Genomic DNA, 15,029 nt, shown 5'->3' on the forward strand with positions numbered 1-15,029 from the left:
CTGTATGTGGGATCCGAACCCTTGGCGGGAGCGCCAGCCGCACTCCCAAGCGGTGCACTGTAGCAGTGCGCCACCGGGCCGGCCCTATGGGATCTAGATTTTGAGAGTTATTACCCTTTGGTGGTATACTTTCTTGATTTTTCATATTTCTGGTATCTTTCCTTTGTTTAGTCATTGTGGCAGGAGATTTCATGGTCCACTGGTTTGACACTATTGTCTGGCTAGGATGCTGCTGGGACTGCCAATTTGGTATGGCTGCCTCAGCATCTGCTCGGTTGCCCACTAGTGCCTCGGGTGCGTGGTTGCCTCAGATCTTGGGCCTCTCAGGGGAGGCGCCTCTTTGGTCAGCACACACTCGGCTGGGTTGGGGATGGAATCGGGCGGTGTTGGCAAGGCCTACCTGCTTGGTCGCATGCTGGCACCACAGGGTGTGTGGTCTCTGCAGATCCTGGGTTTCTCCTGCTGGGCGCCTCTCTGATCGGGGCGCACTCGGTAGGGCTGGGGATGGAGTCGGGTGGCGGCGGCAAGGCCTAGCTGCTGGGTCGCACACTGGCACCACAGGGCGTGTAGTCTCTGAGGATCTTGGGCCTCTCTGGCTGGGCACCTCTCTGATCAGCACGCACTTGGCGGGGCTGGGGATGGAGTTTGAAAGAATACCTTTTAACTCTTTCTATGAGACCATCATTATCTTTGTATGAAAGCCAATGACACTACAAGAAAAGAAACCTGCAGACCTGTATCCCTTATGAATGTAGAAGCAAAAATCCTTAACAACATATGAGCAAACAAATCCAACAGCATATTAAAATTTTTATACACTAATTGGAATTTATCCCAGTAATGCAAGGTTAGGTCAACATAAGAATAATGCTGAATATAATTTGTCCCATTCGATGAAGGGAAAAACTACATGGTCATCTCATTGATGCAGAAAAAGAATTTGACAAAATCCAACACCCTTTTATGATTAAAAGAAAAAAACATAAACAAAAAAAACTCAGCAAGCTAGGAATAGGAAGGAACTTCCTTAATATGATGAAGGACATTTGTGAAAACCCCATAGCTAACACCATGCTTAATGGTGAAAGACTAAAAACTTTTATTCTGAGATCAGGAAGAAGACACAGAAGCCCTCTTTCATCACTGCTTTTCACCATTGTTAATTGAAAGTTCTAGCTGGGGCAATTATATAAGAAAAATAAAAGGCATTCAAATAGGAAAAGGAGAAGCAAATTAGAGCAGAGGTATGAAGGAAGTGACAAAAACTTAAGTTGCCTGCTCTAGGAACTTCCCAGTGTTGTACTAACTTGTGAGTTAAGATTAAATAAGAAACTCATATCCTGATTTATATTTAACATCATTCTTCAATTTAAGTAAGCATAGAAATGTTTTCAGTTCTTCTTAAGGATTAATTTGTTAAGTGTTCCTAAATGTTTTACACATTCTTCTGTGAAACCTGTATTTCCACAGTTGTTTAGTCTTAATTCTAGAGTTAAATGGATTCAGTGATTGCCATCATTCTTTTGTGATGTATTTTCTTTTCTCCTCTTGGTTGGCTGAAATTCCTCTTTCTCTGAGAAGAGTTTTTGGAGATAAGTAGTTATTAGTTTCTTGCATATTCAAAAATGTTTCTGTTGCTCTTACACTTGCATAGGAGTTTAATATATGAACTTCTTGACACCTTCTTTCCCTGAGGATTTTGTAAGCATTGCTCCATTATCTTCTATAGCACTGTTAGGATGAAGAGTGAAGCCAGTCTGATTTTTTCTGTTTTGTAGATGAATTGAATTTTTGCCTGAATGGCCAAAAGACTCCTTCTTTATCCTTGATGTCCAGGAAGTCTATTAGGATATGTCATCATACTGATCATTCTGTGTCAGTTTGTTCTGAGATATGGTCAGACTCTGGATGGAAGTTTTATTGTTTCAGGGTGTATATTTAATTCGGTCAAGAAGTTTTGTGAAGATTTTTTAAAAAGATGTGTTCCTAAATTTGTTTAGTTTAAAAAATTTAAAAAAATAACTTAGGAATCTTTTATGTAATACTTTTTGAAAGATGATGGGATGGTTTAAAAAATTTTTAAAAATGTCTATTTCCTATTCAAAGAACTGTATTACTTATTATTTGTCGTTTTAAGAAATGAATTAATGGAAAAGTTATTCTTTTATATTGTGGGTAAAGTATGAAGTGAGAATTTTTGTACTAATTTCCTATAAGTTTGGCCAAATAACTTTAGAAGGTTATTTTCTTTTCCTTTTATTCTGTGAAGCTTTTTGTTTTGTTTTTAAGGTAGAGGCCAAACAGTGTATCAGCTGAGTCATGATGTTGACATTCGTCGTTTCCAGACACTAATGGAATGTTTTACCAGCACTTTCGAAGAAGTGAAAATTTTAGCATTTGATCTTTTGATGAAGTTATCAAAAACAGCTATACAATTTAAGGTATTTGGACTTTTCCTATTTAAATATAATTGTGATATATGCAAGAAAACTTTCTATTTTAGCAGCTGATAAAGCAGTCTGAGGGTTATATAGGCTCTTTGCATCTGCCTTTCATGTCTCTCCTTTGACTGTTTCTTTCAATTATTACAAGTACCTCTCTCCTGTTTTGGGTTGATGGGAAAAGAGGAAATGTTGTAAAAGAAAACAAAGCCCAAATCTGTGAGCTTTGCTTTTTTTATTGCTTTGGTAAAAAGGGAGGTATAGGAAGCATTAGGTTTTATTGTTTACAAGATTATTGTTGTAAAAGAAAACAAAGCCCAAATCTGTGAGCTTTGCTTTTATTATTGCTTTGGTAAAAAGGGAGGTATAGGAAGCATTAGGTTTTATTGTTTACAAGATTATTGGTAGATTTCAGTTAACTGTGGTCTGCCCAATTCCCTTGGACATGTAATATTTGATCAAAGCACATCACTTACAGTAACTTGAGTATTTTGAGATAATCTCCCTGCTTAGTAGACTGGGAGGCTGAGCGTAAATGAGGTAGAGTATGTGTTTCTGGTCTTCCAACAAGCAATAGCTAAACTGAGACTGAAACTCAGAATACTTCAGGTTAACAACAGTTCTTTCCCTAGGCGCTCTACCCCAGCCCCTGCTTTCTTCCTGACACCTTGCTCTTCCCACCTTAGGTTAGAAACCAAAGATGGGCTTGGGAGTGAAGGCACAGCATGGAAACGAGTTTGCAAGGGACCCCCTAGCTCAGGTTCTTAACCCTGCTCTTGAGGCTTCTTCTTGTGCTTTTAGGTCACCAGCAGAGTATTGGCTCTAGTGCTTTGCTAACAGCTTTCTCTTAGAGCTCTATAGAGGCCAATGGCACATGCTGCAGCTGAGCCATGGTCGGGGCTCCAGCCATTAGGTTGTATGTAGGGCAGGATAGCTTGTAAATGCAATGGGATTCTGTAGGAGCATGTGCCAGAGAGCACAGTGTCTGTTTCTGTAGCTTCCAGATGACATTGTAAGATCTCAGAGCATGTTTTCTGACTTAGGTTTTAGTTTGGGAGTTGCTTTCCAGTATCTACCTATGCCTGTGGTCTTTTAGGTGCCCTAGTGAGCAGAAGGTTCTTTGGTGCTCAGGCTGCTAACTTTTGTACCATATAGAGTTTGTAAATAAAAGACTTTGTCTTTCTCTGTCTATCCCCCCACCCCCCTTACTATTCATCACGTATAGCCTTGTAACATATATATAGCTGTACCTCATTCCTGGCAAATATTTTGAGAGTACCTGGAATGAAGGTATGATATGGCACATATAGGAAAGACATGGGCCTTACATAAACTACGAAGGGCTCTTAGGGGGTTTCTGCATCTCTAATTTGATAAACATGTGCTTGGTAAATAGACATTAACCATAGAATTCAAGAAATTTAGTACCACATATGGCTTGGTATAGGATTTTGGTTGTACTATCTGGTCTGGCTTGCATATTAGTAAAATGGTCATAGGAATAAGCATTTAAGATTTTAAATAATAATTATATATTTTCAAAGCTTTTCTTTAAGTGTACCCTGTGTAATATATAGTTAATTTTTTAATATAGTTAAATTTAAAGCACTTTTCAAATGCTAACTTAATCTCTCTAAAGACCTTTATAAACATATTTTAGATGGCATATCTTTCTAATATATGACTTTACTACTTGCCTAGTTTACTGTCCTTCTTTTTGTGGAGCTACATTCTAGGTCTTTATATTTTGATTGATCTAAGATAATCACACAAAGATATTTTAGGCTTTAAAGGCTAATTATTATTTCTTACTAATTGGTTAGTAAAGCGGTTCAGGGACTTACTGTCAGTTAAAAAAATGGCTTAGGGCTGGCCCGGTGGTGCACTGGAGAGTGCACCGCTTGGGAGTGTGGCAGTGCTCCCGCCGAGGGTTCGGATCCCATGTGGAGACCGGTTCCCGCTCACTGGCTGAGCGTGGTGCGGGCGCAACACCGAGGGTTGCGATCCCGTTGCCGGTCCCTGGTACGGGCGCGACACCGAGGGTTGTGATCCCGTTGCCAGTCAGTAAAAAAGACAAAAAAGGAAAAAAAAAATGGCTTATTGGGCTGGCCTGTGGCTCACTTGGGAGAGCGTGGTGCTGACAACACCAAGTCAAAGAGTTAAGATCCCCTTACTGGTCATCTTTAAAAAAAAACAATAAAAAGGGCTTATGTACTTAACTGGTTCTTTCTAATATTTAGTTTGAGCCTCGGACCACTATTTTAAAGTTTTTTAGGAAACAGAAAATCACACATGTCAAATGGCAAAGAATTTAAATAGGAATAAATTTAAATTTAATTAAATTTAAAAGGATTTTTGAATCAGTACATTTGATATCTACTATTCTGATATTATAAGATATCATTAAATATTTGTTACCCATAATCAATTTCAAAATTGTTTGTGATGATTTTTTTCCTTATATTATATTATAATCCTAGTTGAATCAGAACATTATTGAGCAATCAAACTCTGACTTCCAGAATGGAAAACATGGAGCTTGTCAACTATGGAGTTGGGCTAGAACTCATATCTCCTGTTGTCAGCCTAGAGCCTTTTCTTGACTGTTACAGTGAACTGTCCTTTGTTTTGTCTTCTTTAGGACAGCCTGTTGAGTGGATGTTTATAATCTAATCTTTAATTTAGAAGTTTTAGGGAATAAGGACAGATATGGTCTTTTGTAGGAAACAAAGGAGGTTAGATGTAGAGAAATTGAAAATTATTCTTCCCAAGGTGGTGGAAAAAGCCATGAAAAAGAGAACCAGTAATGGGAGAAAAGTAGGAGGCCACAAATAGTTATGGTGGAAATGCAGCCATTGATCTGGGGATAGAGAGGATAGCACCGTGGAGAGTGATCCTTGCCCACTAGAATTGCTTCAGTGCTGGATTCAAAAGGAGACCCCGATAAGGCGGTGGGAGAGGACTGCAATTGCGGTGAACTGGGGAATGCATGCTGTACATAAAGGCTTTCAACTCAAGACATTTTAGTACTTTATGAAATATTTCAAACATGTAAAGAATATTTAAATATATAAGGTTTAAATAGCAATAATATAAAACTTTACATTTTGTTTACAAGCTAAGTGATAACACTCAGCTTAAGTATAACAGCATCTATATCTTTGAAGCCTCTCCTTTATCCTACTGTGTATTTTTTTTTTTTTTTCCTTTTTGTCTTTTTTCGTGACCGGTAACAGGATCGCAACCCTTGGTGTCGTGCCCGTACCGCGACCGGCAACGGGATCGCAACCCTCGGTGTCGCGCCCACACCGCGCTAAACCAGTGAGCGGACCGGTCTCTATATGGGATCTGAACCCTCGGCAGGAGCGCCGCCGCACTCCCAAGCGCCGCACTCTACTGAGTGCGCCACCGGGCCGGCCCCCCTACTGTGTATTTTTATTAATTTTTTATAGTCTTTCTTTATAGTTTTATCACCTGTGTATATATAATTAAATGATATGTTATTTAGTTTTACATGATTTGGTTTTGTTTTGGTGGTTGGCTAGTGTCCGGGGATCCAAACCTGTGACCCTGGTGTTATAACACCTCACTTCAGTCAACTGAGCTAACCAGCCAGCCCTTGATTTTTGAATTTTATCTCACAAGTACCATATGCATCATACAAATTTACCACAATTTATTAATCCATTCTCTTGTTGATAGACTTTTTTTTCCTAAGTAAATAACGCCAATGTGAACATTCTCGTATAGATCTTATCTCTCTCTCTCTCTCTTCTAATTCATGTTTCTAAGAGTTTAATGGTAAGCAAAAAAGTGAAATAACCTGGTCGTGAAGTATGTGAATCTTCAACTTTATGAGATGATGTCAAATAAGTTTTCAAGTTACACACTCACCAAAAAATGATGAGTTGTGATGCATCAAATCATCACCATAATTATCTACTGTCATATTTTAAAAATTTGTAGAATATAAAATGGTATCTCATTGTGGTTTCATCTTGCATTTTTCTGATTATTAATGTAATTATCTTTTCACATGCTTACAAGTCTTTCACTTTTCCCCTTCTGTGAAATGTCATCTTCTGGGCTGGAAATAACTGGATATCCATATATAAAAGTATGAAATTGGGTCCACTACATCATACCATATACAAAATTAGCTCAAAATGGACCAGAGACCTAAGTGTAAGAGCTAAAACTATAAAACTCTTAGAAGAAAACATGACTGTCAGTCTCTGTGATCTGTGATCTTGGTTTAAGCAATAGTTTCTTGGATATGACTCCCAAAGCATAAGCAAAAAACCAAAAAAAAAAAGATAAATTGGACTTCATTAAAATTTAAAGCTTGTGTTTTAAAGGATCCTATCACAAAAGTGAAAAGACAAGCTGAAAAATGAGATACTGTATTTGTAAATCCTATACCTGATTAGAAATTTGTATCTAGAATATATGAAGAACTTTCACAACTCATTAATAAGAGGACATGACCAAATTAAAAAACGGACAAGGAATCTGAATAGACATTTCTCCAAAGAAGATTTGAACAATGAGCACATGAAAAGATGCTCAACATCATTGGCCTTTAAAGGGATGCAAGTCAGGGCCGGCCCGTGGCTCACTTGGGAGAGTATGGTGCTGATAACACCAACGCCACAGGTTCGGATCCCTATATAGGGATGGCCGGTTAGCTCACTTGGGAGAGTATGGTGCTGATAACACCAACGCCACAGGTTCGGATCCCTATATAGGGATGGCCGGTTAGCTCACTTGGGAGAGCATGGTTCTGACAACACCAAGTCAAGGGTTAAGATCCCCTTACCAGTCATCTTTAAAAAAAAAAATAAAGGAATGCAAGTCAAAATCACCGTGAGGAAGCACTTTATACCCAGTAGGATGGCTATGATAAAAAATAAAAAAGGTAATAACAAGTATTGATGAAGATGTGGAGGAAGTGGAACCCTCATACACTGCTGGTGGGATTGTAAAACAGTACATTTGCTTTGGAAAGCAGTCTGGCAGTTCCTCAGAAAGATAAATAGAGTTATATGGCTCCACAGTTCCACTTTTAGGCATTATCTTAGCTTGGACTGCTATAAGAGAATGCCATGGATTCGGTGGCTTAAACACAGACATTTATTTCTCACAGTTCTGAAGCCTGGGAATCAAGGTGCTGGCAGATTCAGTTCCTGGTAAGGGCCTTTTTTCTGGCTCTCAGATGGCACCTTCTTGCTTTGTGCTCATGTGGCAGAGAGAGCAATTTGATCTCCTTTCTTTTTATAAGGACACTAATGACATCACCTGGGTCTTACCCTCATGACCTCATCTAAATCTGATCACCTCCCAAAGGCTCCATCTTCAAATGCCATCACATTGGGGGTTTGGGCTTTAATATTATCAATACTAGGGGAGATGCAAACATTCAGATCATAACAAGCATATATCCAAGAAATGTGAAAGCATATGTCCAAACAAAAACTTGCACAAGAATGTTTAAAGCAGCATTACTTGTAATGGCCAAAAGTGGAAACAGTCCACATGTCTATTAACTGATGAATGGGTAAGTAAAATGTGTTACATTCATATAGTGGACCATAATTCAGCTATAAGAAGGAATAAAGTGATACATGATGCAGCATGGATAAACTTTGAACACATTGTACCAAGTAAAAGAAGTCAGTCACAAAAGACCATATATTTATGATTCCATTCGTATGACATGTCCAGAATGGGCAAATATATAGAGACAGAAAATAAACTAGTAGTTGCCTACTAATGGTACAGGTGCAGGGAGAAGAGAGACTGCTTATAGATAAGGTATTTTTTCAGTGGGAGGCAGTGAAAATGTTCTAAACTTGACTGTGGTGCTGGTTGCACATACCTGTGACTATAACCATTGACGTGTGTACTTTAAAACTATGAATTGCATGGTATGCGAATTATATCTCAGTAAAACTGTTATTTTAAAAAGCCACCTGCTGTTCAAATAGCACATGCTACATGGGCTTGAGGTTTGGTACCCTAGCAAGATGTCTAGGAAGAATGCTTCAGAGGTGAGTGCTGTGATGGATCCAGGCAGTTAGTCAAAGAAACTCAGTTCTACCTTGACTAGAAATGGGTAACAGGCTGGATAACCTTGAAAGATCTCTTTTTGATTCAAAACCTGTAGTATAAAGTTCACTTGAGTTGGGTGTTTTCTTGGGAATTATTCCGCTGTTCACAAATGTATAAATGTGTTTTAAAACTGGTATGACTTCAGTTGTCTTTTTGCTTTTTCTAGTTATCAAATGCCTGATAGAAAATCTTGAGGAAGAAGTAACTCAGGCTGAAAATTCTCTGCTGCAGGCAGCAGCATTATTTCCAATGTATGGGCGAGTTCACTGTATAACAGGAGCTTTGCAGAAGTTATCTCTAAAGTAAGTATATCCACAGCTGTCTCTTGTCTCAGAAATAACACTAATTGCTGAGCTTTAGCCTCTTATTGGAATGTGTCCTGGGAAAGGAATGTAGTCTATTGCCTTGAAGAGAATTGAAAATTATATTTAAAAACCTACATATATGTACATATTTTTATATGTCTCAAATATTTTATATATTGCACAGTTTAAAACACAAATTCTTTCAACTCCTTTTATCTGTTAATTCCATTTTTAAAATGTGATCTTTGTTTGCTTTTAGTATAAATTTTCCTAACGTCCTTGTTGCAGCAGCCTGCAGTTGGTGAGTGAGTGGAGACCAGTGGTGGAGAAGCTCCTTTTGCTGTCCTACAGGCTTTCTGCCGTGGTGTCTCCAGTCATTCAGAGTTCCTCCCCTGAAGGCCTCATCCCAATGGACACTGATTCAGGTCAGCAAACAAGGAATGCTAGAGTGCTGTGGTATGACTGTTATATTTTTCTCTCCTTTTTTCCCCCCTAATTTCTTTGGGTAGATACAAAAGCTAAATTGAGGGAAAAAGAAGAAATTATTGTTTGTGGTATTTCTGCTTGTTTAGTAATATTTTTAACTGTCAAAAAAATAGCCTCAGAAAACCCCCAAAACAGGTGATTGTCAAGCTACCTCCTCTCCCAGGGTAAATTGCGTTTTATGATATTATTATTTCAGAATACAGCTTACCAGGTAGTTGCTGGGAGCAGAGGAGCAGGCAATATAAATTAGCAAGATAGTCAATTGATGGAGTTCAGTCAGAGAAGGCAACTTGTTAGGAGTATGGAATGGGCAAGGAACATTTGATATACAAGGACCATTTATTTAAAAAAAAAGAGATTCAACATGCCCAAATTGAACCCATGAACTCTCATCTGCCTTTTCCCTCCCATCCCCTGCCTCTTTCTGAATGGTCCTACAAAAGATCTGTTTATGCCAGTCAGGAGCCTAGGGCTGCTTGACATCTCTCCCTTGCTCCTCATATCCAGCCCATCTCCACATTCCTTCAGTGTCACTGCTTAAATATCCCTTAGATCTCTTTTCTTTTTATCTGCATCTTCTCACCTTCTCCAGGCACATATCCTTTCTTATTTGGATTGCTCCAGGGCCTCCTCATATATTTCCCTGCATCTGCTCTTTTTTCCTTCCCATTCCTTCTTGCTACATCCAAAGTAATATTTTCTAATCATATGATTTATCAGGTTACACAGAATCTTTACTTAACCTTTGTGCCCTGCCACACTCTAACCTCTCCTTCTTTGAAACACTTCAGTGACCTTAGACCGGGTCCTGTAAATGCTTATCTTTTGCTACCTCTCCAGCCTGTTTTTTACTACTATACTCTTCCCATGGAACTTTCTTTCATAGAATTGTAATGTAACAGGGATCCTGTCTATGTTTTCCTCCCTTGAGGTTAGCACAGTGCCTGATAGAAGTAGATACACAATAAATATTTGTTGATGATGAATAAATCAATGGGCCAGCAATGCTTTAAAGGATAGGAACTAAGCTCAGTGCCTGGGATTCCCTAGGTGGCATGTGCCTATACTATAACAGGCCAGAAGGGATTTGTTGTTAAAGGTATATACTAACATGGAGTGCTCCTTTGGAAATCATTAAGTAAATTTACATTTGGTGTATAAATTAAGTTTGTAAATGCATGTTGGAGTGTAAGTGAAAAGCTTGTATGAAAAACAAACTGATACATCATAAACACACACTGTAACATACACTGAAATACCTTGGGCGGATAATTGAAGTAACCTGGAGATGCGTGTTTTGCAAAGAAAATGTTAGGGTTTGTTCTTTACTAAAAATGAATTGTAAGATCAGTGATGGTTCATGCTGCTGAGACACAGATTGATTTACTTATTTTGGTTGATGTTAGTCTAAATGCCAAAAAATTTTTTTTTGCAGATGTCAAGATCAATGTATTTTAATTTTAGTGTAGTAAATTACATGCAGTTATTTAACATAAACAAATGTGACATAAACAAACTATGGAATGGAAATCGGGAAACTTGATTTCTAGTCTTGACTATCACAAAAAGTATGACCTTACACAAGTCAGTTTGCTTGTTAGAGTAAATCTCTCAGATTGCTTCTGGCTATGATTTTACATATGTTACACTGCATTTTTCCTAATACTGACATCTAGTGGGTACACTTAGACTTTGTATTTTAAAATTAAAAATCTTATTTCAGCTATTTTAAATTAAAGACTCACTAGAATATTGGGCTACAATATTTAGGAGACCAGTACCGCTTTTTACATGGAAGTGAATCACAATAAAACAGTATCACATCAAATTGTCATTGCATCTTTGAGTTTGATTCAAAGACTACAGGTACTCTGCCATGCCTCCAGCTATTAAAAGTTAAATCAGCAATGCAAATTATTAGAGCTACAAATTTAGAACATAAAAGCAAAGAAAGTAGCTTCCTGCTGCTGTGGCTTGCATCAGGTACAAAGGGTAAATACCAAATTTTGATACTTTAGTTTTCCTATTTAAATAGTGCATGAGAATAAGGAACATGCAATCTTATAGCTAATATTTGGATCATGCAAGTACAGTGTATTCTGGATGAGAAATCTTGACTATTTCTGTCACCTATTGTGGGTAGAACCTGCAGAGCCAGCAACACTTTGTTCACTGCTGAGTTGCCAGTGCCTAGAACAGAAACAGGTCATGGCAGAAATTCAGCAACATGGGTTGTAGAAATGAGTGAATGGCTAGGTAAAAAGCTCTTCATTTTGTTTGTTATTAAAGTGTTTTGTTTGTTATTAAAGTGTTTTAAGATATCAGTTGGTCTCAAGAAGTGTCTTTGGCCCACAGACACGTCCTTAATTTTGCCTTGTCTTTTTTCCTCAGATTGTCTCCATATTTCCTCTTTCTTACCCATGTTATCTGCCATGCATTGTGAATTCTTTGAAAAAAGCCTCCCCTGAAAGCCATACTATGAATGGATAAGATTCTTAAAATTTTATTCTGATTTTTTCTCTTTTCTCCTTGATCTTTGCATGTCTTTTTTTTGGGGGGGGAGGGTGGCCAGTGTTACTTCTTCATGGCTGTTGAAATTTGTTTGCTTTTGGCAAAATTCTAGGGAAGAAACATATAAACATAAGATGTTGGTTGAATCATTATGATAGCAATTAAAGTCTCTGTATTTCCATGATATCTAAAATATAAGTATTGATAATATTTGTGAAATAAATACTTGTTCTTTGATTTGTTGATTTCAGATGATTACCAGTTTCTGTTTTTGTTTTGTTTTCTTTTGTTTTGTATAAAGCTAGGCGACCATGCCAGTTGTTGGGCTCTTCTACCTGCTGGTAATCCTGCACCAACTGGGCCGATTGTCAAGCTAGGGTTGGGTCTGGCTTTCACAGACCCCTCAAGCCCATTCACAGACTGGGTCACAGACCCCACACACAGGTCTATAAGCTAGGTAACCGGCCAAAAGGTCCTTGGAAGCTGCAGGTTGGAAAGTATGACCGTGTGTGCATGCACTCACACGCTCACTCTCGCTCTCGCTCTCTCGCTCTCTGTCTCTCTCTGTCTCTCTCTCTCTCATTAGCTCCACACATACACACAATTTGCTTACAAAGGATGCTGAACCACACCCAACTGGACCCGAGGTGAGGGCCCTGACCAAACTATTCTATTTTCCCAACATTTTTGCTTTTTGTTTTTTTAAATCTGAGCCTGGCTAACTCATTACCTAGCCATTCTTTCATTTCTTCAACTCATGTTATTGAACCTCCGCCATGAACCCATGTTACTGAACCTCTGCCTCTGTTCTAGGCATTGGGAGCTCAGCAGTGAGCAAAATGTTGCATTCATGGGGTTTGCATGTTCTAATCCAGTGAGTGCATAGGGAATAAAAATGAAGTTTAGTGTAATTCTAGGACTGTAAATCATAGTTAAAATAACTTATTTTGTAGATAGGGAAACAACCTCTTAAGACAAAATTTATTGAAGTTTATTGCAGTTATTTGGCATGATTGAGTACTGTATTTGAGATTCTTAGATAACACTAAGAAAAGCAGCGTAAATAAGATGGCAGACTTTGTCTTGTAGACAGTTTCATTTGTGTTTTCTGTTGTATCTTCAGCCTAAGTTGCAGTATTTTAAAAGCACACTGAAACATCATGAAGATTCTATATAAATAATTTTTACGTTGTCCACCCTGTGAATCCTTTCTAATATAGCTGATTACCAGGATTGAAAATTAACAGGATTTTTGAGGGCAAGTACCCCCAAGGGAAGTCTGCGTGTGATGTGGAACTGGGGTTCCATGTAGTCTCGTTTCTCTCCCTCAGAGTCAGCAAGCCGCTTACAGATGATTCTAAATGAGATTCAGCCACGAGATACTAATGATTACTTCAACCAAACCAAAATCTTGAAAGAATGTGATAACTTTGATTTGGAGGACTTGAATGCCAGTGTGTCCAGTATTGATATTTCTGCAGAAGTCAAAGGTAGCATATAAATAAAATTGATATTATAATTAGTATTTAAGTAACAAGTAAAATGTACAGAGTGCCCTTTTTATATAGTAAATCAGAGGCTGCATATCTGTGCAAAAGATTTGTAGAAAATAAAGTTTTTTTAAAATTTGATTTTGGGCACAGCTCCTGACCTTAAACTTAAAGGAATTGCCAGGCTAATGGGAAAGACTTATGTGAAAAATAAAATGTAGTGAGTCAAAAGGAAGAGGAGGTCAAAGTTTAGTGTGCACAGAAAATGGGTTGAACAAGCCTCAAGGTGCAAGCCAGAACTCTAGTGTTAAGGGATAAGCTTCTGCCACTTGTTTTGTGCTGAACCTACATCTCTTGGAGACAGGTCTGACCCTGTCATTACGCAATGCTCCTAACCTCTGTGAGGTGGACCTTCTTACTTTGCCTCCATAGTGTGAGCACCCTAGATTTTGTCTGTCTGTATATACTCATTCCTCACTCTCCTGTTGTCTGAACGGGGCTCCTTGCCTAGCTCCAGGATGGAGCACATCTCGTTTTTCTGGGGCCAGGGGTTGCTTCAGGAATGATCAAGTGACCTAAGCTAGACTAATCAGAGAGAAGCTTAGGATTTTGATAGAAAAGAGGCATACTTCACTGTCCTTGAATGTGCGAGGAAAAGAATGGAGCTTCTGAGACCATTTTGTCACCATGTGGGTTGAGTGTGCAGATGCCAGAGGCCACCTTGAGGAGCTGGAGAATGAAGCTTACTGCACAGCAGGCAGAGACAAAGATAAACTATGTGTCAAATAAATAAATAAAAATAAAATTTGGTTTTGGGAATGATTTGGTTTTAGGTATGAATTTTTATCAAAAATGATGTGCCCCAGTGCAGCATATAAGGTGCTACAACAAAAAGCGTTTGAGTGCTATAGCTATGGTCTTGACAGCCCAAGTGATGTAAGAGCAGTGACGCATGATGAACCAGCCCCCAGCAGTGTGGTTCATTGTTGTCTGCTGTGGGAGTTCTTAAACTAAAGCAGCCTCTTAAAGGAAACGAAGCTTATTACTTAGTAAAATGTGAGCTTCTTTGTTGTATCAAGCATCCCGAATTTGAGTTCTTATAGCTAGTTTTATCATTAGTTGTTACTGAATTTTCTCTAATGCTGTAAAAAGTCATCAGAAGCAATAATTTCTTAGTGATTTATTACATATTCTACATTCTCCACTAGATGGGGATATTGTCTCGCAAAAAATTCTCTCTGTGATTATATTTTTAAAGTGACACATAAAATATATAAATACATGCTTATTGTAATAGTTTCAAACAAAAAAGAGGTAAGTATGAATTAAAAGTGAATTAAAGTCCTCCATTTTCTCCCCGATTCCTCTTCTTCCCCCGTTAGTATATATCCTTTTATACCCACTTGTCCTTTTAGTTTAGTGGGCTTTTTTTTTTTTTTTTTTTTTTTTTTTTTTTTTTTTTCCGTGTCCGGCAACGGATCGCAACCCTCAGTGTTGCCCCCGTACCGGACCGGGGACCGGCAACGGGATCGCAACCCTCGGAGCTGTTCCCGTGCCTCGCTCAGCCAGTGAGCGGGAACCGGTCTGTATGTGGGATCCGAACCCTTGGGCGGGAGCGCCCGCCGCGCTTCCCAAGTTGCGCCCCTATACCTGGCCCCCCCGCCCCGCCCCGCCCTCTTCAACTC

At 38.7% G+C, this 15,029-nt stretch overlaps 1 protein-coding gene across 1 annotated transcript in view; it reads left to right on the plus strand.

The window, feature by feature from the left end:
* Positions 1-15,029, plus strand: part of THADA (thyroid adenoma associated) — a 151,778-nt gene that overhangs the window by 34,350 nt on the left and 102,399 nt on the right. The window contains exons 15-19 of the mRNA XM_008578920.1: positions 2,290-2,441; positions 4,922-4,994; positions 8,719-8,854; positions 9,146-9,282; positions 13,186-13,344. Coding sequence (XP_008577142.1) covers positions 2,290-2,441; positions 4,922-4,994; positions 8,719-8,854; positions 9,146-9,282; positions 13,186-13,344 — 657 coding nt within the window. The remainder of the gene's footprint in view (positions 1-2,289; positions 2,442-4,921; positions 4,995-8,718; positions 8,855-9,145; positions 9,283-13,185; positions 13,345-15,029) is intronic.

Source organism: Galeopterus variegatus, unplaced genomic scaffold (assembly GCF_000696425.1).
Source record: "Galeopterus variegatus unplaced genomic scaffold, G_variegatus-3.0.2 Scaffold1782, whole genome shotgun sequence".
NCBI classification, from domain to species: Eukaryota; Metazoa; Chordata; class Mammalia; order Dermoptera; family Cynocephalidae; genus Galeopterus; species Galeopterus variegatus.